The sequence below is a fragment of the Muntiacus reevesi genome, chromosome 9, assembly GCF_963930625.1.
Source record: "Muntiacus reevesi chromosome 9, mMunRee1.1, whole genome shotgun sequence".
Taxonomy (NCBI): Eukaryota; Metazoa; Chordata; class Mammalia; order Artiodactyla; family Cervidae; genus Muntiacus; species Muntiacus reevesi.
The window spans coordinates 73,554,775-73,580,134 of NC_089257.1; the positions used below are offsets into that span (position 1 = coordinate 73,554,775).

At 38.2% G+C, this 25,360-nt stretch overlaps 1 protein-coding gene across 2 annotated transcripts in view; it reads right to left on the reverse strand.

Moving 5' to 3' along the window:
- Positions 1 to 25,360, reverse strand: part of CUL5 (cullin 5) — a 132,528-nt gene that overhangs the window by 18,882 nt on the left and 88,286 nt on the right. For both annotated transcript variants that reach the window (XM_065943898.1, XM_065943899.1), the window contains 3 exons: positions 18,044 to 18,174; positions 17,694 to 17,801; positions 14,939 to 15,003 (listed from right to left, as the gene is read on the reverse strand). In XM_065943898.1, coding sequence (XP_065799970.1) covers positions 14,939 to 15,003; positions 17,694 to 17,801; positions 18,044 to 18,174 — 304 coding nt within the window. The remainder of the gene's footprint in view (positions 1 to 14,938; positions 15,004 to 17,693; positions 17,802 to 18,043; positions 18,175 to 25,360) is intronic.

Below are 25,360 nucleotides of genomic sequence, written 5' to 3' on the forward strand. Positions count from 1 at the left end.
TAACTTACTTCACAAGAATCTATGCATCTTCTCTGATCTCTTTGCATTGCCAATGACTAGCTAGCTTTTGTGTGAACTACTGTAATAGCTGAGTGGTCTATCTCCCTTCTTTCAATTCAACAGGTTGAGAAAACAGCTGTCAGTCTTTTACTTTGTTATAGATATTTCACATTTACTCAGGTAACAATTTCCACCTATCTGTCTATTAATTATCCGTATATATTATTTACTTTTTATTATTTATGATCTATTTAAGATTAAAGATACAGTTCACATACGACACAATTTATCCATTTAAAGTGTGCAATACAATGTTTTTTAAAAGTATGTTCACAACGTTGTACAACTATTATTAAAATAAAATTTTAAAACATTTTCATTACTCCAAAAAGAAACCCCATACTTATTTATTAGTAGTCAAATCTACTAAGAGGCAGCGATGCCTGCCTCTCAGTTCGTGGTTATTATTAATCTACTTTCTGTATCTTCTGGACATCTATAAATGGAATCATATAATATGTGCCATTTTGTGACTGATATCTTACTTAGGATGATGTTTTTATGATTCATTCAGATGATAGCACATATCTGTTCATTCCTTCAAAAAAATTCTACTTTTTTTTTTTTTTTTTTAAATATTATTTTATTAGTTGGAGGCCAATCACTTTACAACATTTCAGTGGGTTTTGTCATACATTGACATGAATCAGCCATATAGTTACACGTATTCCCCATAAAAATTCTACTTTTAAACATGGTCAAAAGATTTAACATTAGCCATTTTAAGTGTACAATTTAGGGATATTAAGCATATTCACAATGTTCTGCAAATATCATCACTATGTCCAAAACTTTTTCATTATCCCAAACAGAAACCCTGTAAATAATAATCTTCCATTCCTTCTTATCTCCAGTCCCTGGTAACATCTATTCTACTTTCTGTATCAATAACTTTTCCTATCCTAGATACCTTGTGTAAGTGGAATCATAGAAAATGTTTCTTTTTGTGACTGGCTCATTTCACTTAGTACAATATTTTCAAGGTTTCACTCACATTGTAGCATGTACCAGAATCTCTCTCCTTTGATAACTGAATAATATTTCCATGGCATAGACAAATCATGTTCTACTTATTCTTTCATCAGATAATGGGAACTTGGTTTCTTTCCATTTTTTGGCTATTAAGAATAATGTGAGGGTGGGATGTTTTCAGAGAACAGCGTCGAAACATGTATGTTATCAAGGGTGAAACAGATCACCAGCCCAGGTTGGATGCATGAGACAAGTGCTCAGGGCTGGTGCACTGGGAAGACCCAGAGGGATGGGGAGGGAGGCGGGAGGGGGGGATCGGGATGGGAAACACATGTAAATCCATGGCTGATTCATGTCAATGTATGGCAAAAACCACTACAATACTGCAAAGTAATTAGCCTCCAACTAATAAAAATAAATGAAAAAAAAAAAAAAAAGAAAAATGCTGCTATGAACATTTATCTCCAAGGTTTCTAGCAGACGCACAATTTCTTTTCTCTTGGGTATATATCTAGGAGTGGAACTGTGGGTCACATGTTAACTTTATGTTAAACTTCTTGAGGTACTACAAAACTGTTTCCATAGTAGCTACACACCAACTATATATGATTTCAATTTCTCTCCACATCTTCACCAACACTTGTTAACGTCTTTTTAACTTCAGTCATCCTACTGGGTGTTAGTGGTATATATCACTGTGGTTAAGCGATCAATCTTAATTATTTTTTAAAAATATTTTTTATTTATCTGTTTGTTTATTTATTTTTGGCTGTGTTGAGTTTTTGTTGTTGTCTGTGGCTTTCTCTAGTTGCAGCAAATTGGGGCTACTCTCTAGTTGCAACATACGGGCTACTCAAAGGGGTGGTTTCTCTTGTTCTGGAGCAAAGGCTCTAGGTGCATGGGTTTCAGTAGGTGCGGCTTGTGGGCTCTAGAGAATGGGCTCAGTAGTTATGGCACACAGGCTTAGTTGCCCCACGACATGTAAAATCTTCAGTCTTCCCAGATCAGAAACTGAACCCAAGTCACCTACATGGCAGGCGAAATCTCAATCACTGGATGACCAGGGAAATCCTGATCTTAATTATTTTAAAGTGCTTATCTGCTAACTCTAATATGGGGTCATGTGAGAGTCTGCATCTAAAATTATTTTTCTTTTATTTGACCATAAATTTCTCTGCCATTATAGGAGTAGTAATGTCGCACTGAATACTAGGCACTGCATATAAAGAATCACGGTGGGGGCGGTGGGGGGGAGGGGCTGAGGGGTAAATGAGGAGTTTGGAATTAACATATACATACTATTATATATAAAACAGATAACCAACAAGGACCTACTATATAGCACAGGGAACCATACACAATATTTTGTAGCAAACTATAAGGGAAAAGAATCTGAAAAAAAAATATATGGATAACAATCACTTTGCTGTACACCTGAAATTTACACAACATTGTAAATCAACTGTATTTCAACTAAAAAAACTAATAATCACAAAGGCACCACCAGCTCAGTCCAGTCGCTCAGTCACGTCCAACTCTTTGGGACCCCATGGACTGCAGCACGCCAGGGCACCAGATGATGTTTATCTTCCATTAAGAGTGTGTTCACCCTTTGTTCTGCTATGGAAGAGGTTGGTGACTTTAACCCAGTCAATCTACTTTGGTTCAAGGATGACGACTTGTAGTTTTGGTAAAAATCGGTCTACATTTGGTTAGCCAATGAATCTAAGGAATGTTCCTTCCGGGCTTTCAGTTGAGAGCCTAGTGGGTTCTGTCACTCAATACCGTGTGACATCAAAAGCTCTACTGTCCCCTCACAGTACTGCTCAGGCTAAGCTAAGTCTAGACTCTCAGTCACTTCTGTGAAACACAGCTACACAGACTCAGCTAGTTTCTGAAAGGTTATCCCTCATTTCTATAACTTCTGAGTATTTTGTTCTAGCTGCTTCTGGAGCTCTTTGATAATATTATATTAAAATAATATTTTCTAAGTTTACCTGATTCTCTTGTTTGTTTGCAGTGGAAGCACTGCCTCACCATGACTACTATACTCTTTCTCAGAAGTCAGTCTTCCAAATAACCTGGATGCTTCAAGCAGCTTTATTCTTGTATAACATTAGTTATTGTAAGCATCTCCAATAGCCCCAACACTCATGTTCTGCTGCCTGAATAAGCTAACAATACTCATTTTATTCCAGAGAAATTTTCTACTTAATGTGGAGCTAAAGATGGTCACCTTAGAATAAAAAAAAATAAAGAGGAACCCAGTAATCCCCACTTCTGGGAATTTAGAGTATAGAAACAAAAAATGGCATATATGCAATATTATTCTCTGGAACACTATTAATAAATAGCAAAGTATCAGAAACTACTTAGTGTATAAATAAAAAATAAATTAAATAAACTATGCTGTATCTGGGCTTTCCAGGTGGCGCTAGAGGTAAAGAACCTGCCTGCCAATGCAGAGAAAAAAGAGACGCGGGTTCAATCCGTGGGTTAGGAAGATCCCCTGGAAAAGAGCATGGCAACCCAGTCTAGTAGCCTTGTCTGGATAATCCCATGGACAGAGGAGTCTGGCAGGCTATGGTCCATAGGGCTGCAGAGTCAGACATGCCTGAAGCAACTTAGCACGCACATGCTATATCTACCAGTCATAACACATGCTTTTTATTAAGAATAACAAAGTTATAAAAAAAGAAAACTACAGATAACATGCTAAGCAAAAATGAGAAAGATGTTCACTGTCACCACTGCTGTTCATCACTGTTCATCACCATCTAGAGCTAGAAGTTCCATTTAGAGCAATTAGGGAAAAATAAACAAACAAACAAAGTCTTCCAAGTTAGAAAGAAAGAAAAATAAAAGTATCTTTAGTAACAGATCTTGACCTTCTATATACAAAGCTATTAAAGAGCCCACAAAAAAGCAACTTAAAGCCAATGAATGAATTTATTAGCAAAGTTGCAGGGTACAAGACTGACACACAAGAATCAGTTGTGCGTTCATACACCAGCAGTGAACAATCCAAAGGAAATTAAATGAACAATTTCATTTATAGTAACATCCAAAAGGAAAAACATACCTAGAAATAAACCTAACCAAGAACATGAAAGCCCAAGCAGAGTAGAAGGGCCATCTTTGCAGGGTGGAGCCTTGCATGGAGTGTCAGAGCCTAAGCTCGGCAAATCAGACATCCACTAGAAACGACTAGCATCCAGGCATCAGAGACCAAACAGACAAGGGGTATATCGATGAGAAGGAGTGGCCAGGCATGGAGTATGAGAGAACAAACAGGCAAGGAGGGTGTCCATGCAAAGGGAAGGTAAAGGGGAATGTTAAGGCTCCAGCTGGATGAGGAAGGCATGCACATAGGGGATGGCCCAGTTGGGGGAGTCAGAGCCTTAGCAGGATGGGGCGTGTACCCACAAAGAAAGCAGGCCAGGTACTGTAGTGTTAAATGCCTTTGTGTATCCCCACCCTAATCTGCCAACAGAGGGGGACTAGACCAGTGATGCCATAGTACCAACGAATACACCCAGCACCAGACTTTGCTCACTAAATACCAACATCCACTAAAATCAACTAGGACTTTGTCAAAGTTGTCAAAACGGCTAATCCTGAGGCCAGGCAAGGTAAATTGCAAAATGAATCTGGAAACCTCACGTGCCAAAAAGAAAGGAAGATTTTACTGTTAAAAGGACTCAGCAACCAGTTGCCACTGTCAAACCTAGGATAATTTTTAAAAGAAAAATAAAAAATACAAGTAAATTATGGGAGTTCCAGAAAAACATCTACTTCTATGCTAAAGCCTTTGACTGTGTGGATCTCAAAAAACTGTGGAAAATTCTTAAAGGGATAGGAGTACCAGAGCACCTTACCCATCTTCTGAGAAACCTGTTTAAGGGTCAGAAGCAAGTTAGAACCAGATATGGAATAACTGACAAGTTCAAAACTGGGAAAGGAGTATGGCAAGGCTGCATATTGTCACCCTACTTATTTAACTTCTATGCAGAGTACATCATGCAAAATGTCAGGCTGGATGAATCACAAGCTGAAATTAAGACTACTGGGAGAAATATCAACAATCTCACATAGGCAGATGATACCACTCTAAAATCAGAAAGGGAAGAGGAATTAAAGAGTCTCTTGTTGAGGGTTAAAGAGGAGAGTGAAAATGCTGGCCTGAAACTCAACATGAATAAAATTAAGATCATGGCATCTGGTCCCACCACTTCATGGCAAATAGATGGAGAAAAAGTGGAAGCAGTGACAGATTTTGTTTTCCTGGGTCCCATCCCAAAGTCACTGCGGACACTGACTCTAGCCATAAATTTAAAAGACACTTGCTGCCTGGGAGTAAAGCTATGACAAATTTAGACAGCATATTAAAAAGCACAGACATTACTGCTGACAAAGGTCAGTATGGTCAAGACTATGGTTCTTCCAGCAGTCATGTACAGATGTGCGAGCTGGACCACAAAAAAGAAGGCTGATCACTGATGAATTGATACTTTTGAATTACGGTGTGGAGAAGACTGTTGAGAGTCCCTTGGACTGCAAGGAGACCAAACCAGTCAATCCTAAAGAAAACCAAACCTGAATAATTCATTGGAGGGATTGAGGCTGAAGCTGAAGCCCCAATCCTTTGGCCACCTGATGTGAAGAGCTGACTCACTAGAAAAGACCCTGATGCTGGGAATGATTGAAGGCAAAAGGAGAAGAGGGTGGCAGAGAATGAAATGGTTAGACTGCATCATCAACTCAATGGACATGAATCTGAGCAAATTCTGGCAGATAGTGGAGAACAGAGGAACCTGGCATCCTTCAGTCCATGGAGTTGTAGAGAGTTGACACGACTTAGCAACTGAACAATAACAACAACAAAATGAGAGTTCCTTGGTGGTCTAGTGGTTAGGATTCAGGGTTTTAACTGCCATGGCCTGGGAACTGAGATCCTGTAAGCCGTGTGGCACACCACCCTGCCCCCAAAAAAACCAGAGAACCCACTGAATAAATACAGTAATAGTAAACTGAATCCATACTGAGATGATAAATCAATGTATGAACTGATAATTTAACAAGCAATGATGGGATCTAAAGGAAATCAGTCCGGAATATTCATTGGAAGGACTGATGCTGAAGCTGAAGCTCAAACACTTTGGCCGCCTGATGTGACAAACTGACTCATTTGAAAAGACCCTGATGCTGGGAAAGACTGAAGGCAGGAGGAGAAGGGGATGACAGAGGATGAGATGTTTGGATGGCATCACTGACTCAATGGACATGAATTTGAGCAAGCTCCGGGAGTTGGTGATGGACATGGAAGTCTGGCTTGCTGCAATCCATGGGGTCGCAAACAGTCAGACACGACTGAGTGACTGAACTGAACTGAACTGATGGAACCTTTACATAGTTTTAAAGTACTTGTCAACAAATACCTAATTACAAAAAGAAAAGGAATAACTTGAGTGGAGAAGTGTGGCATGCACTAACTTAAACAGGTGACCAAACTAAATAAAATTGATACTGCGATAAATCAAAATCAAGGACCCTCATTTAGATAAGATGCAGTAAGGGAATTCCCTGGTGGTCCAGTGGTTAGGACTCCACCCTTTCACTGACAAGTGTCAATTCCAGGTTAAGGAACTAGGATTCCATAAGCTATGTGGCATGGCCAAAACAAAAACAAAAAATGCAGTAAAAATAATAGACTTTCACTTCTGCCAAAGATGCAAACCTGAATCTTAAAAAAAAAAAACCAACCCATCAGATTAACTCAAACTAAGGAATATCCCACAAAAAATCTGGACTGTAATCTTCAAAAATGTCAAGGTAACAAGAGTCAAAGGAGAGATGGTTCCAGACCAAAGAAAAAAGTATATAACAACTAAATGTAAAACACGATTCTGTACTGGATCCTTTTGCTACAAAGAATACAATATGGTCAATAAGCTTAAAGTGATCTGAGTAGATGGTTATTATAAATCAAAGTCAATTTTAATTATTTTGAGAGTTGTATTGGGATTATATTTGTAGAAAATACACACAACTGTACTTGGAATAATGAACAACTTACTCTCAAATAATTCTATAAAAAAAGTTTTAATATATTTTCAGAGAGAAAAAGATAATGAAACTTCCAACTTTGTGTATATTATTTTGACAACTAAGAAAAAAAGATGCCTTAAAAAGCACAACTTAACCAAAACTAAAATAAGATTAAATTAAAAAATTTGAAGATCCCTGTATCTATTAAAGAAATTGAACTTGTAATCAGTATCTGCCCACAGAGAAAACTCCCAGCCCAAATGGCTTTACCAATGAATTCTACCAAACATTTAAGGAAGAAGTAATACCAACTAAAGTATTTCGTTTAAAATCATACAAAAGGAGAGAATAACTCTCAAAACTTTTTATGAGGCCAACATAATCCTAAAACCAGAAAACAATAAAGATATCACAAAACTGAAAAATTGTACAAGGCACAGAGGCCAGAAAGAGGTAAATCATTCCCCAAAATAAACAAAAATATTTAACAGAACATAAGCAAATTAAATCCAGGAATATACAAAAAGAATTAATACATCATCACCAAGTAGAATTTATGCCAAGAAGTCAACCTTGGTTAAAAGTTTCCTTAAAAAAATTCAATGTTTCCTGAGGAAGAAAAGTGCAGCTGAAGGAATCGGGTTCCCTGCTCTCTACCTGCAGACCACACTACAAAGTTCAGTCATCACACAGCATTGTACTGGCACGGTACTGCTATAAAACACACACACACATGGAAATAGGCATCAATGGAACAGGGCAGAAAGCCTAGAAATATACCCATGCATCTATGGTCGATTAATCTGTGACACAGGGGGCAAGAATACACAATGGAGAAAAGACAGTCTCTTCAATAAATGACGCCAGAAAAACTGGACAAATACATGGGAAAGAATGAAATTAGAACACTTCCTAACATTATACATAAAAATAAACTCAAATGGATTAAAGACCTAAATGTAAGACTGCACACTATAAAACTCGTAGAGGTAAACACAGGCAGAACCACTCTTTTGACATAAACTGCAGTAAGATCTGTCTGGATCTACCTCACAGAATAGTAAAAAAAAAAAAAAAAAAAAAAAAGGACCTAATTAAACTTAAAAACTTTTGCATAGCAAAGGAAACTATAAACAAAGTGAAGACAACCTACAAAATGGGAGAAAATATTTGCAAATGAAGTGACTGACAAAGGGTTAATCTCCAAAATATACAAATAGCTCATGTAGCTCAATATCAAAACAACAACCAACCTAATCAAATGATGGGCATGCGTGTGTACTAAGTTGCTTCAGTTGTGTCCGACTCTTTGTGACCCTATGGACTATAGCCCACCAGGCTCCTCTGTCCATGGGATTCTCCAGGCAAGAATACTGGAGTGTGTTGCCACGCCCTCTCCATGGGATCTTCCCGACCCAGGGATCAAACCCACGTTTCTTATGTCTCCTGTACTGGCAGGCAGGTTCTTCACCACTAGCATCACCTGGGAAGCCAAAGAGTGAAGTGAAATGAACTGAAAGTCATCTATTTGCGTCTGACTCTTTGTGACTCTATGGATTGACTGTAGCCCACCAGGCTCCTCTGTCCATGGGATTTCACAGGCAAGAATACTGGAGTGGGTAGTCATTCCCTTTTCCAGAGGATCCTCCTGATCCAGGGATCGAACCTGCGTCTCCTGCACTTCAGGCAGGTTCTTTACTGTCTGAGCCACCAAGGAAGCCCAAATAATGGGCAGAAGATCTAAACAGACACTTCTCGGAAGACAACAGATGGCCAAAAAGCACATGAAAAGTTGCTGAATATGGCTAATTATTAGAGAAAAGCAAATCGAAATACAATGAGGTATCACACCACCAGTCAGAATGGTTAGCACCAAAAAGTCTACAAATAGGGCTTCTCGGGTGGCTCATTGGTAAAGAATCTGTCTGCCACTGTAGGAGACATGGATTCAACCCCTGATCTGGGACAATTCCACATTCCGTGGAGCAACTAAGCCCATGGGCCACAACTTTTGAGCCTGTGCCATAGAGCCTGGATGGCACAACTACTGAACCCACAAGTTGCAACTACTGAAGCCCATGCACCCTGGAGCCCATGCTCTGCAACAAGAGAAGCCACCACAGTGAGAAGCCTGTGCAGTGCAACTAGAGAGCAGCCCCTGCTTGCTGCAACTAGAGAAAGTCTGTGTAGCAACTAAGATCCAGCACAGTAAATAAATAATTTTTTAAAAATGTCTAAAAAGTCTATAAACAATAAATACTGGAGAGGCTGTGGAGAACCCTCCTACACTGTTGGTGAGAATGTAAGTTGGTGCAACTATTATGGAGGGTCCTTAAAAAAAACTAAAAATAAAACTACTATATGATTCAGCAATCCCACTCCTGGGCATATATCCAGAAAAAAACATAATTCGAAAGGATACAAGCAACCTAACGTTCACTGCAGCATTATTTACAATAGCTAGGACATGGAAGGAACCTAAGTAGATGGCCACTGACAGAGGAATGGACAGCAAGAAGATCCAACCCAGTCCATCCTAAAGGAAATCAGTCCTGAATATTCACTGGAAGGACTGATGTTGAAGCTGAAACTCCAATACTTTGGCCACCTGATGTGAAGAACTGACTCATCTGAAAAGACTCTGATGCTGAGAAAGATTGAAGGCAGGAGGAGAAGAGGACGACAGAGGATGAGGTAGTTGGAAGGCATCACTGACTCAATAGACATGAGCTTGAGTAGGCTCCGGGAGTTGGTGATGGACAGGGAGGCCTGGCGTGCCGCAGCCCATGGGGTTGCAAAGAGTCCGAGTGACTGGACTGAATTGAATTGAACTGATAGAGGAATGGATAAAGAAGATGTCGTACAAGTATACAATGGAATATTACACAACCATAAAAAGAACAAAACAATGCCATTTGCAGCAGCATGGATGGACCTAGAATCTATCATATGAGTGAAGTAAGTCAGAGAAAGACAAATATATGATTCCACTTACAAGTAAAATCTTAAAAAAAAAAGATACAAATGAACTTACTCACAAAGCAGAAACAGAATCACACTTTGAAAACAAACATGGTTATGAATGGGGAAAAGTGGGTGGGGATGGATAAATCAGGAGTTTAGGATTAACATATATATACACTCCTGGGCTTTTCTAGTGGCTCAGGTGTAAAGAATCCGCCTGCCAATGCAGGAGGCATGGGTCTGACTCCTGGTCTGGTAAGATCCCACACGCCATAGAACAACGAAGCACATGCACCACCGCTGAGCATGCGCTCTAGAGCCTGAGAGCCACAACTACTGAGCCCACGTGCTCTAGAGCCCGTCCTCCCTACAAGAGAAGCCACTGCAGTGAGAAGCCCATGCACCACAACTAGAGAGCAGTCTCCGCTCACTGCAACTAGAAGAAAGCCCACACAGCAACGAAGACCCAGCACAGCCAGAAATAACCAGGCAAAATTATAAAACAAACAAACAAACATATACACACTGTTCCATATAAAATGGGGCTTCCCAGGTGGTGACAGTGATAAAGAACCCGTCAGCCAATGCAAGAGACACAAGAGATGTGGATTTGATCCCTGGGTCACGAAGATTGTCTAGAGGAGGAAATGACAACCCACTTGCCTGGAGAATCCCATGGATAGAGAAGCCTGGCAGGCTACAGTCCATAGGGTCACAAAGAGTTGGTTATGACTTAGCATGCACACATGCATAAATAAAATAGATAATCAACAAGGACCTACTCTAAAGCACAGGGAACTCTACTCAATATTCTGCAATAAGTAAAGTGGGAAAAAAGTCTCAGAAAAATGGATATATTTATATATATAAGCTCATCAGTTTGCTGTACATCTGAAACTAACACAACATTGTAAATCAACTATATTCCTATATATAAATTAAAAAACAAAACAGAATTGAGGTTTCTTTCTAAGAAGAAATTCTGCCCCAAGTGTAGAGTCAACTCCTGCCCCCAACAATTTCCAGCCTGCTAGCCTGCCCAACAAACTTTAAATTTGCCAACTCCCACAACTACCAGACGACAAAGAGTCTGCCCGCAAGGCAGGAAACCAGGGTTCAATCCCTGGGTTGAGAAAATGCCCTGGAGAAGGAAATGGTGACCCACTCCAGTATTCTTACCTGGAAAATCCCGTGGATGGAGGAGCCTGGTGGGCAACAGTCCATGGGGTCTCAAAGAGTCAGACACGACTGAGCAACTAATACTTTAATTTTTACAATTACACAGTAATGAGGGGCTTCCCTGGTGGTTCGAATGGTAAAGAATTCACCTGCAATGTGGGAGATCTGGATTTGATCCCTGGGTTGGGAAGATCCCCTGGAGGAGGGCAAGGCAACCCACCCCAGTATTCTTGCCTGGAGAATCCCCATTGACAGAGGAGCCTGGCAAGCTGCAGTCCATGGGGTTGCAAAGAGTTGGCATGACTGAGTGACTAAGCAGAAGACAACACAATTACATAAGCTAATTCCTTTAAATAAATCCCTCTTCAACAATCCTCAGCAATCCAACCCCCGTCAATGTATGTCACCACATCAAAAGAGTAAGGAACAAGACTTCCCCGGCAGTCTGGTGGTTAAGAATCTGCCTTCCAATGCTGGGGACTCCAGTTGGACCCCTGTTCGGGGATCTAAGATCCCATATGCTGTGGGGAACTAAGCCTACGTGCTGCAGCTACTGAGCCTGCGCACTGCAATGAAAGAAATTGCACGCTGCAACTAAGACTTGACACAGCCAAATAAATAAATAAAGTACTTAAAAGATAAAAGAGTAAGGAAGAAAAACCTTACGGTCATTTGACACAGAAAAAGCATATAGTAAATCAATACTCATTCATCACCAAAACTTTCCAGCAAATAACAAATAAAAAGCAACCCTATGAAAAATCCTTACCTAACTTTGTACTTAAGAGACAAAATATTAAGGCTTTTCCTCAAAGCTTGGCGAAAAAGGTAAGGATGCCCACTCTCACTATTTCTGTTCAACACTGTACTTATGATCTTAGACAGTGGGTCAAACCATGAAAAGAAATGACTCTTTTATTCAGAGATTACATGATTTTTTACATAGAAAATTTTAGGAAATCTATAAAAGAACTACTAGCACTAATAACTTTAACAAGGTAACAGTATAAGATCAATTTACAAAAAACAACCATATTTCTATATACTAGCAAAATACTAGAGTATCAGAAGCACTCAAGAGAAAGAAAGAACAAAGTTACACCAGCTGACTTTGACTTCTTTTTTATTTATTTATCTTTTCCATTTATTTTTATTAGTTGGGGACTCTGACTTCTTGCAGAACTTTATTAATCATAACTATTTGAAATGGTCTAAGGATATTCATTTAATTCACTGGAATAGAATAGAAAGTCCAGAAAAACATACATATTTTTAAGTCACTTGATTCTTCATAAAAGGCACCAAAACAATGCAGTGGGGAATGGAAAGTATTTCCAATAAATGGTGGTGAAACCACTGGCCACCATAAAGAAAAGAAAAAAATGAAATTTAACTCCTACCTTACACTATATACAAATATCAATTTAAGGCAGCTCTTAGACTTAAATGTGAAAGCTACAAATTATAAAGCTTCTAAAACAAAACAGAAGATTATCTTCTTGTCCTAGTGGTAGATGTAGACAGAGGTTTCCTAGATAAAACATAGCAAAATCCACAGAAGAAAAGCACACATACAACAAAGGACCGATATACAGAATATGTAAGAACTCACAGCTCACTAATGAACAGGCAAAAAATCTGAACACTTTATAAAGAAAAATGTAAGAATACCAAAAAAAATACATGAAAAACTGTTCAATATCAATAGTCACGAGGGAAATGGGAATCAAAAATATACTTAGGGGACTTCCCTGGTGGTCCAGTTGTTAAGTATCTGCCCTGTGATGCAGGGGACCTGGGTTTGATCCTTGGTCAGCGAACGAAGGTCCCACAAGCCCTGGAGCACCTAAGCCCACGGCCGCAACTACTGAAGGGTGTGCGCTTTGCAGCCCACACACAACTGGAGTCTGTGTACTGCAGCACAAAGTTCCGCAGGCCGCAACGGAGACCCAACGCAGTTAATAAAACAAAACTATGCTGAGACAACGGAACATACATCCAGTCACTCTGGATGCGTGAGAATACCATTTAATCCTCATTCTCAAAAAATATAAGAATACCAAAAAAATACATGAAAAACTGGTGGGAAATACATGAAAAAAATCATATGCTAGTGGGAGTGTAAAACAGTACAATCACTTTGGGAAACAAACCACTGTGATATACAAAAACATGCATAAATCTTAAAAACACTATGGTGAGTTTAAAAAAGTTTTACACAAATAATACACTATTTTATGAATTCAATTTATATGCAGTCCTAGATCAGGCAAACCTAACCTATCTTGAAATAATCAGAACAACAGTTGCCTTCTGGAAGAAGGTGGGGATAGGGGTGGGACTGATTAGGAATGGACATGAAGTAACTGTCAAGGATGATGAAAACAATGTTTATTTTAATAGGGATGGAGGCATTTGTCATATCGCACAAAATTAAACACAAGATTTATGGATATGACTGTAGGTCAATTTTATCTCAAAACAAACACGATATTCAATTAATGACTGCATGATAAAATGTTTGGGGAGTAACGGTGACTGATGCCTGCAACTCCTTTTGAAATACACTTAAAAAGTTAACTGACAGACATACAGGACGATACTTTATTTAATAAAACAACAAAGGTGACTTTACTCTTAAGTCTGAATATTTTCATTGAAAAAAGGTGGAAATGGGAGAATAAGGTAGACCTTTCTGTATTCATATGAAGAAATCTCCAAGATGCAGGGTTATATGTTTCATATTTATAAAGACAACACAACAAATGCCCTTCCAAACAATGCCAATTACTATAAAAGTGTATGACCCAGGTGTCTTCCACTGTACTAGCACTCAAATAATTTATATGGCTCAAAAAAGACAAAATGAAAATGATTTAAACAAAACAAAAAATAAAGCCCTATTTTCAAGTATTTTAACATTATGTACAATTTATTTAAAATTACAAAAGAGCATTTCTCCAATTAACTTTTAGTGATACTCAGTACTACTCTGAAGATACTACAACTAGTTCAGATTAATTAATAGATCATTAAATTTTCATTTTCAGATTTTTTTATAATAGTAGTTAGCATGAATAGATCTTTACTTGAGATGAAAACTCACCAACAAATCAATTTAAAAAAACAGTAACATAAACATTCACATTAAAATTTATATCCTTTTGGAAAAAAGTTTTTTTTTTATTTGGATGTGCCAGGTCTTAGTTGCAGCATGCAGGATCTTTAGTTGTGGCATGCGAATTCTCAGTTTCAGCATGTGGGATCTAGCTCCCTGACCAGGGGATCAGACCTGAGTCCCCTGCATTGGGAGTGTGGAGGCATAGCCACGGGACTAGCAGCATAGTTCCAGTTTCTCTTTTTTTAATCATCATGGTGAAGAGAGTCATATTCTATGCTTTTGTAGGTTATAAAGTAACTGGTGAACAATGAGGAAGAAAAACCAAGCAAAGATTCTGAAAGATTTAGAACAAAACTGTTTTAACTTAAAAAAAATAAGGTCAACATTCTTTGGTCACAAAAAGAGATAATATAAAATTTAAAATCAAGAGAGTTTTTAATAATCAAAGGCAGTAAAATCATAACAGTTAAAAAAACAAAAAATAAATCTCATAGGGTTAGGGAAATAGGGCACTTTGCATATGCATATCTAATAACATATTATACACTCTCCGTAAAATCTAAGAATTATAAACATATGATTTAAAACACTTACCCCTTCTGCTTCAAAGGTAATTCAAGTTTAAATATGGTAGCATCATTAACAACTGCTTTATATGCCTGCAAATAATGTAAAATAAGATATGAACATTATTTTTAATACTTAAAATACAGTTAGAGGAATTACTGTAATTCTAAAAAATACAAATTAACTTTTTTTTTTCTCCCTTACTTTTCCATTTATTTTTATTAGTTTGAGGCTAATTACTTTACAATATTGTAGTGGGTTTTGCCATACACTGACATGAATCAGCCATGGATTTGCATGTGTTCCCCATCCCGATTCCCCCTCCCGCCTCCCTCCCCATCCCATTCCTCTGGGTCTTCCCAGTGCACCAGGCCCAAGCACTTGTCTCATGCATCCAACCTGGGCTGGTGATCAGTTTCACCCTTGATAAGTTAATGATTTCAACATGCTCTTGTCATGTTATGATTATCATTATTCTCAAGTGAGGTCTTAATGCTGCTTGATAACCATAACATTTTCTCTTGTCCACGCAGTCGCCTAGAAAATATTTTCATATCACCTCCTTTCTCTTCAAATCTCCAGTATTTCCTCCCTCATGCATATTCTCAGCTGATGATATGACTTTCTATTTCATTGAGAAAACCAAAGTAATCAGAATTCCCTCCTCTTTCTCCAGCATCATCAATTTTCCCTTTCTCCATTATTTTTATAGCCTCAGTATGCATATATATTATTTTAAATCTTAAAGATTCTCTCTTGGCTTTGTCCACCTTCAGCTACTGCCCCATATTTCTCTGTCTCTCATTAAGCTAAACTTCGAGAATTATCATCTAACTCACTGTCACTAATTTCACTACTACCATTCTTATTTGAAACTGTTTTAATCAGGCTTTCACACTTCTACTCCAATCAATCATTCTTGTCAAAGTCACTCACAACCTCCACGGAGCTGAAGACCACAGTCGGTTAGACCCTCATCCTACCTGACCTGTCAGCAGGATTTTAAAACAGCAAACCATGTCCTCTTCCTGCAAAGTGTTTCCCACTTGTTTTCCAGCACAGCGTTCTCCTCTCTCCTCAGGAAAGATGGTTCCTATTTTTCCAATAACTGACTTTAGAATGCCCCAGATCAATCCTTGGGTTTCTTCCCTTTGCTACCCTCACTCTTAATTTGAAGACTTTATATAGCCAATGTCAGAGCTTTAAAAACCATCTATATGCTGAAGGTCCCAAATTTATTTTTGAAGGCCCACCCCCTCCATTAAGCTCCAGATCTGATGTTGCCATATAGATGTTTAACAAACATTTCAAAGTTAACTTTGTCCAGAACCAAGTTCCTAGTCTCTCTTTAACCGTCTCCCCCAAACCTGCTTCTTTCAAAGTTTTCATCTTCCGTCACCTCAGCAAGCATATACTTTTAACTGATCAGAAAATGTGAGTGTCATCCTTGACTGATCTCTTTTGATCACATTCCACATCTGATTCTAGTATCAAGTCCTACATACTCTATTTTCACAACACATTAAAAATCCAACAACTCTACCTACTATCCTTCTGGGCTGCGCTTCCATCATTACTTAACTGAATTACTTAAATAGGTTCTTAACCCATATTCTTGCTTCCTCTCTTGCCTCCTTCAGCCTATTCTTTTTGTAGTAAGACAGGTGATTCTGATAAAATGTTAAGTCAGATTCTGTCATTTAGTTTGAGACCTTTCTATGAGTTCCTATACTACTCAGAGTAGAAATAAAACTCCTTACCATGGCTCTCACAGTCCTACGAAGATCTGGTCTCCTGTTATCCCTGACTACCCATTTCTGATTTCTTACTATTCTCCCCCTCACTCAGTCCACTCTGGCCACAATGATCTCTTTCTTCTCTGGTTCTGGAACATGACAGGTATAGTCTTGCCTTAGAGTCTTTACAAGTGCTGTCCCTTCTGGCTAAAGCATTATTCCCTCAGACAGCCAGGTGACTTATTTCTTAATCAACTTCAACCTTAACCTGAATGTCACCTCAATAAAGCCTTTGCAGGCCACTCAATTTAATATTTCAAACCACCTTATTACCTCCATACTCTCTTAAATCCCTTTCATATTTTATTTACCTATGTACCTTTCTATCCATTTATCCATCTAAAAATAGTGATTTTTAAAAAGCTATTGGAGAAAGCTGATTGTCTTTTTAGAATCTAGAAAAATATTTCACTTGGAAAGAAAGAAGAGGTAGTTTAAGAGTGGGAAAACTAATGGTAATTTCTAGTGATAGGTTTAAGACATTTAAAAAAATACAACTTTAAGGATAATATTATGTTTCATTATCATTATCCTAGACTATAATCGTGGGAAATAAGGTATGGAAAACAGGGATAAATGTGCTATAACTCTCATAAGAGCTGTAGGAAAGGAAATAGGACAAAGAAATCAACTCTGCTTGGGACAGGATGTGGGTGGAGGCAGAGTATCAAGGAAATTCGAAAAGAAGTATACTTTGAGCTGAGTCTTAAGGAAGGATGAGTAGAAATTCAATAATCAATAATATTCTAAAGAGGAAAACATTCTTGAAAAAATGAGGAAGAGAGCTAATTTCTAGCTAAATTCTGGTTCACAAGCATACCCAATCCTTACAAAAGCATATAAGAAATCATATGCAATATGGTTGCCCTCCACTGTTGAAAAATAAGAGTTGCTAGGTTTTTTACTTTGTAATTTAATAGCATAATGATGCAAGCTTCTTACTACAATTAAATTATGACAACAGTGTTAATATACAGGAATATTACCTTGTCTCTTGCAGTAAGAAATCGTGGGTCATCTTGAAAAGCTTCTTTGACAAGTTTACTGAATCTATTAAATAGTGTAAGTAACTGCTCAACATACTTCTCAGAGTCCTAAAAAATAAAGTGTTTTATATTGTTGAGTTTTTAAAAAGTGACTAATACACACAAAAAAAGAAAATATAAACACATAATTTTAATAAATTTAAAATTTGAAAAATTTTCTTAAGTATTTTTTCTTAGGAAAGGTGTTCCAACATCACTGTTTTACCATCAATTACTAGTTTAAATACCTGATCCTATATTTACAAAATAACCTTGATATACACCTACTACTGTCATTGAGGAAAACTTACAGTAGTAATAGTTTCAGCAGCTGCTACCATATCTGCCAGGCCCGCACTGATGATATGCTCCTCCAAGTCTTTTAACATTGGCTCTATCCCATTAGGAACTTTGTCCATCAATGAAAACATTAAATGTAATTCTGAAAGGATAGGACATACTCATGTAATCATTTCATCCATCAGAATAGATTTTCTCTTTGATTTGTATCATGGATCTAGAATGCCTATGATAATAAGAGTGTGGGGAAATATTAGTTGGAAGTTGACAGCTTTAACAGTATTCTGTGAGTACAATTAGTTTAGGAGTTGCTATAATAAGCATAAGCGAAATACTATAACTGCCTGATCTACCTTCTCAGTCTGACAAAAATTATTTTTAAAAGAAACTCTAAATAAAGCAATCACATACTGTAAAACCCAACTCCTCTTAAAAAGTGAGTCATCTGACTTTCAATGAAATGGAAAATATTTATTCTAAGGAACACAAAAGTTTACACAGAAGTTAAGTACTTTTCATAAGGTAGATGCAAAATTAAACACACAACACACAGCAACATCAAGGGGTAAAATAATCATGTCCTCAGATTATTCAGAGCAATGAAATAATATAAAACTATACTCATAAAGAATTTTTCAGTTTACAAAACCTTCTTCTGTTAACCCCCACCTTGGATCAGTGGACTCTACTTAGTTTGGCATACAGAAATTCAAATATTTCGTTTGTACTAAGAGAGAAACTTGCTTTTACTACAAAAATACTTCTGAAGAATGTATAGATTTAAGTGAACTGCAATACATACTTGAAACACAACTAGAGATTAAATAACACCTTGCAATTTTACAACATGAAATCTAGAGAGCAATACATCAAAATGTTAAAAGTGGTTGTCTCTGAGTAGTAAGGATATGGGTAATTTTTCTTTTTGGTATGTATTTCTTTTGGTATTAATGCACTTTCTACTTCCCCAAATATAACTTTATGGAGGAGAGGGATCAAGATTACCAACACAGAGAGTTTTACTGCTTTCTAAAAATATTTGTCATAAAGTTCCACACAAAAGTCAAATTACCTAGTTCTATCCTATACTGTACGTTTATCATTTAAATTAACCTTTAAAAGCAGAGTCTTAAAGGAGGAGCTAAGACGGCAGAGGAATAGGCCGGGGAGACCACTTTCTCCCCTACAAATTCATTGAAAGAACATTTGGACGCTGAGCAAACTCCACAAAACAACTTCTGATCACTAGCAGAGGACATCAGGCACCCAGAAAAGCAGCCCATTGTCTTCAAAAGGAGGTAGGACAAAATATAAAAGATAAAAGGAGAGACAAAAGAGCTAGGGACGGAGACCCATCCCTGGAAGGGAGTCATAATAGAGGAAGTTTCCAGACACCAGGAAACCCTCTCACTGGCGGGTCTGGGGGAAGTTTTCGAAACTTGGAGGGCACCCTAACTGGGAGGAAAAATAAATAAAACCCACAGATTACATGCCTAAAAGAAACTCCCAGCAGAAAAGTACCCCAGATGCTTGCATCCGCCACCAGCAAGTAGGGGCTGAACGGAGAGGGGCAGGCGGCATTGCTTAGGGTAAGAACCGGGGCCTGAATGCCCTGAGGGCAAGTGGAGGGAGCTAATGTGAGACAGCAACTTAAACTGTGGGATAGAGAGAGAAACATCCCACCCTCACCTTCTCCCACAGAGTTCAAAAGTCTGTTCTGTACTTCTGTGTCTCTTTTTCTGTTTTGCATATAGGGTAGGGGGGATCGGGATGGGGAATACATGTAACTCTATGGCTGATTCATATCAATGTATGACAAAACCCACTGGAAAAAAAAAAAGAGTTATGATCATTTGCAAAAAAAAAAAAAAAGAGAGAGAGAAAATTACCAGTGAAAAGCACTAACAGAACACACTGCAGGCTTGTTTGCAGAACAAGGGAAGGACTGAGCAATTCCAGAGAAGAGCTAGCCAGAAGGCAGTGGGGAGAGGAAAGGGGCAAACTCGGCCCCAGAGACGGCACCCCTACCAAACTGCAAACAGGCTTCCAGTCTCTAACCAAAGACTTCCTGAGATTCTGGATGGTTGACATCCGCCAGGAGGGTCACGGCTAGAGACCAGCTCCCCAAAATAGACACAAGGAGCGTCCAACCGGCGCACGCGGAAACTGAGGCTGGGACCACAGAGGGGAGAAGGCGCACTGCACCCGGGGAGAGTGCGCTCCTCAAGCTCCTGGCTGCCTGAGTTGCTCTGGCTGGGGAAGGCACAAAACGCAGGCCCAACCGAGTCTGCGCTTTTGTTGAGTACCCGAAAACTGGAACCTGAGTGGCTTAGGCCTGGGAAGTGCACGCAACTCAGGGCCCGCTCCCTGGAGAGCAGCCTGGAGCCTGAGCAGTGTAGACGGGGAAAGCACACACGCCGCCGTGAGCGGGTGCAAACCCAGGTGGCCGGAATACTGTGAGCGCTCCCCACACAGGCCAGTGACATTTGTCTGCAGCACCCCTCCCTCCCCGCAGCATGACTGAACAAGTGAACCTAAACAAGAGACCATGTCCACCTGCCTGTGTCAGGGTGAAAATTAGACACTGAAGAGACCAGCAAACAGAAGTCAAATAAACAAAGGGAACTGCTTCAGAAGTGACCAGTGCAACAGATTAAAATCCTTGTAGTGAACACTGACTACACCGGAAGGGGCCTATAGATAATCCGAAGTGTAAGCTGGAACAAGGAGCTATCTGAAACTGACCCGAACCCACACTGCCCGAAACAGCTCCAGAGAAATTCCTAGATATATTTTTACTTTTTTTTTAATTAAAAAAAATTTTTTTTAATTTTTTCGTTTATTTTCTTTTAAAGTCCTCTATTACTCCTCTATTACTCCTTATTTTTCATTTTCATATATTTTTACTTTTTTAATTAAAAATTTTTTTCCTTTCTTCTTTTTTTAAATTTTCTTTTAAAGTCCTCTATTATTCCTTAATTTTCATTTTCATTTCACTATAACCTTGCAAAAAAAAAAAGACCCTATTTTTAAAGCAAACTTCATATATATTTCTTAAATTTTTGTGTTTTTGTTTTTAATATTGTATTTTTAAGAGTCTAACCTCTAGATTTTTAATCTTTGTTTTTCAGTATTTGGTATCAATTTTGGGCATTTAAGAATCCAATATTCAGTACCTATTTTTACTCAGGAGAGTGATGATTATTCTCTCCCCCTTTTGACTCACCTTTTTCTCCCCAGATCACCTCTATTTCCTCCCTCCCCCTTCTCTTTCCAGTCCAATTCTGTGAATCTCGGTGGGTATCTGGGCTACGGAGAACACTTAGGGAACAGAGTACTGCGTAGATCTGTCTCTCTCCTCTTGAGTCCCCCTTTTTCTCCTCCTGCTCATTTCTATCTCCTTCCTCCCTCTCCTCTACTTCATGTAACTCTGTGAACCTCTCTGGGTGTCCCTCACTGTGGAGAATCTTTTCACCATTAACCTAGAAGTTTTATTATCAGTGTTGTATAGTTGGAGAAGCCTTGAGGCTACTGGAAGAATAAGACTGAAATCCAGAGGCAGGAGACTTAAGCCCAAAACCTGAGAACACCAGAAAACTCCATCTCAAAACTCACTACTGGACACTCCATTGCACTCCAGAGAGAAGAAACCTAGTTCCATGCACCAGAACACTGACGCAAGCTTCCCTAACCAAGAAACCTTGACAAGCCAATCGTCCAACCCCACCCACTGGGAGAAACCTCACAATAAAAAGGAACCACAGACCACCAGAATACAGAAAGCCCACTCCAGACACAGAAATCTAAACAAGATGAAAAGGCAGAGAAATACCCAACAGGTAAAGGAGCATGAAAAATGCCCACCAAGTCAAACAAAAGAGAAGGAGATACGGAATCTACCTGAAAAAGAATTTAGAATAATGATAATAAAAATGATCCAAAATCTTGAAAACAAAATGGAGTCACAGATAAATAGCCTGGAGGCAAGGATTGAGAAGATGCAAGAAATGTTTAACAAGGACCTAGAAGAAATAAAAAAGTCAATTAAAAATGAATAATGCAATAAAAGAGATCAAAAACACTCTGGAGGGAACCAACAGTAGAATAATGGAGTTTGAAGATAGGATAAGTGAGGTAGAAGATAAAATGGTGGAAACAAATGAAGCAGAGAGGAAAAAAGAAAAAAGAATCAAAAGAAATGAGGACAACCTCAGGGACCTCTGGGATAATGTGAAATGCCCCAACATTCGAACCATAGGAGTCCCAGAAGAAGAAGACAAAAAGAAAGGCCATGAGAAAATACTTAAGGAGATAATAGCTGAAAACTTCCCTAAAACAGGGAAGGAAATAGTTACACAAGTCCAAGAAACCCAGAGAGTACCAAACAGGATAAACCCAAGGCAAAACACCCCAACACATATTAATCAAATTAACAAAGATCAAACACAAAGAACATATATTAAAAGCTGCAAGGGAGAAACAATGAATAACACACAAAGGGATTCCCATAAGGATAAAAGCTGATCTATCAATAGAAACCCTTCAGGCCAGAAGGGAATGGCAGGATATACTTAAAGTAATGAAAGAGAATAACCTACAACCCAGATTACTGTACCCAGCATGGATCTCATTCAGATATAAAGGAGAATTCAAAGCTTCACAGACAAGCAAAAGCTGAGAGAATTCAGCACCACCAAACCAGTTCTTCAACAAATGCTAAAGGATCTTCTCTAGACAGGAAACACAGAAAGGCTGTATAAACGTGAACCCAAAACAACAAAGTAAATGGCAACGGGACCATACCTATCAATACTTACTTAAATATAAATGGGTTGAATGCCCCAACCAAAAGACACAGACTGGCTGAATGGATACAAGAGACCCACCTCAAAACAAGGGACACATACAGACTGAAAGTGAAGGGCCGGAAAAAAATATTCCATGCAAACGGAGACCAAAAGAAAGCAGGAGTCGCAATACTCATATCAGATAAAATAGACTTTCAAATAAAGGCTGTGAAACGAGACAAAGAAGGACACTACATAATGATCAAAGGATCAATCCAAGAAGAAGATCTAACAATTATAAATATATATGCACCCAACATAGGAGCACCAAAATATGTAAGGCAAACACTAACGAGTATGAAAGAGGAAATTAACAATAACACAACAATAGTGGGGGACTTTAATACCCAACTCACACCTATGGATAGATCAACTAAACAGAAAATTAACAAGGAAACACAAATTTAAATGACACAATGGACCAGTTAGACTTAATTGATATCTATAGGACATTTCACACCCAATTTCATCTTTTTCTCAACTGCACACAGAATCCTCTTCAGAATAGATCACATCCTGGGCCATAAATCTAGCCTTGGTAAATTCAAAAAAACTGAAGTCATTCCAGTCATCTTTTCTGACCACAATGCAGTAAGACTAGATCTCAATTACAGGAAAAATATTATTAAAAATTCAAGCATATGGAGGCTAAATAACACGCTTCTGAATAACCAACAAATCACAGAAGAAATCAAAAAAGAAATCAAAATATGCATAGAAACAAATGAAAATGAAAACACAACAACCCAAAACCTATGGGACACTGTAAAAGCAGTGCTAAGGGAAAGGTTCATAGCATTACAGGCTTACCTCAAGAAACAAGAAAAAAGTCAAATAAATAACCTAGCTCTACACCTAAAGCAACTAGAGAAGGAAGAAATGAAGAACCCTAGGGTTAGTAGAAGGAAAGAAATCTTAAAAATTAGGGCAGAAATAAATGCAAAAGAAACAAGAGACCATAGCAAAAATCAACAAAGCTAAAAGCCGGTTTTTTGAAAAGATAAACAATATCAACAAACCATTAGCAAGACTCATTAAGAAACAAAGGGAGAAGAACCAAATCAACAAAATTAGAAATGAAAATGGAGAGATCACAACAGAGAACTTTGAAATACAAAGGATCATAAGAGATTACTACTAGCAGCTCTATGCCAATAAATGGACAGCTTGGAAGAAATGGACAAATTCCTAGAAAAGTATAACTTTCCAAAATGAACCAGGAAGAAATAGAAGATCTTAACAGACCCATCACAAGCATGGAAATCGAAACTGTAATCAGAAACCATCCAGCAAACAAAAGCCCAGGACCAGATGGCTTCACAGCTGAATTCTACCAAAAATTTAGAGAAGAGCTAACACTTATCTTACTCAAACTCTTCCAGAAAATAGCAGAAGAAGGTAAACTTCCAAACTCCTTCTATGAGGCCACCATCACCTTAATTCCAAAACCAGACAAAGATGCCACAAAAAAAGGAAAACTACAGGCCAATATCACTGATAAACAGAGATGCAAAAATCCTTAACAAAATTCTAGCAAACAGAATCCAACAACATATTAAAAAGATCATACATCATGACCAAGTGGGCTTTATCACAGGAATGCAAGGATTCTTTAATATCCACAAATTAATCAATGTAATACACCACATTAAAAAATTGAAAGATAAAAACCATATGATTATCTCAATAGATGCAGAAAAAGCTTTTGACAAAATTCAACATCCATTTATGATAAAAACTCTCCAGAAAGCAGGAATAGAAGGAACATACCTCAACAAAATAAAAGCTATATATGACAAACCTACAGCAAACATTATCCTCAATGGTGAAAAATTGAAAAAGCATTTCCCCTAAAGTCAGGAACAAGACAAGGGTGCCCACTCTCACCACTGCTATTCAACATAGTTTTGGAAGTTTTGGCCACAGCAATCAGAGCAGAAGAAATAAAAGGAATCCAGACAGGAAAAGAAGAAGTGAAACTCTCACTGTTTGCAGATGACATGATCCTCTACATAGAAAATCCTTAAGACTCTACCAGAAAATTACTAGGACTAATCAATGAATATAGTAAAGTTGCAGGATATAAAATGAAAACACAGAAATCCCTTGCATTACTATACACTAACAATGAGAAAACAGAAAGAGAAATTAGGGAAACAATACCATTCACCATTGCAACAAAAAGAATAAAATACTTGGGAGTATATCTACCTAAAGAAACAAAACACCTATACATAGAAAACTATAAAACACTGATGAAAGAACTCAAAGAGGACACAAATAGATGGAGAAACATACCGTGTTCATGGACTGGAAGAATCAATATTGTGAAAATGAGTATACTACCCAAAGCAATCTATAGATTCAATGCAATCCCTATCAAGCTAACGGTATTCTTCACAGAAATAGAACAAATAATTTCACAATTTGTATGGAAATACAAAAAACCTCAAACAGCCAAAGCAATCTTGAGAAAGAAGA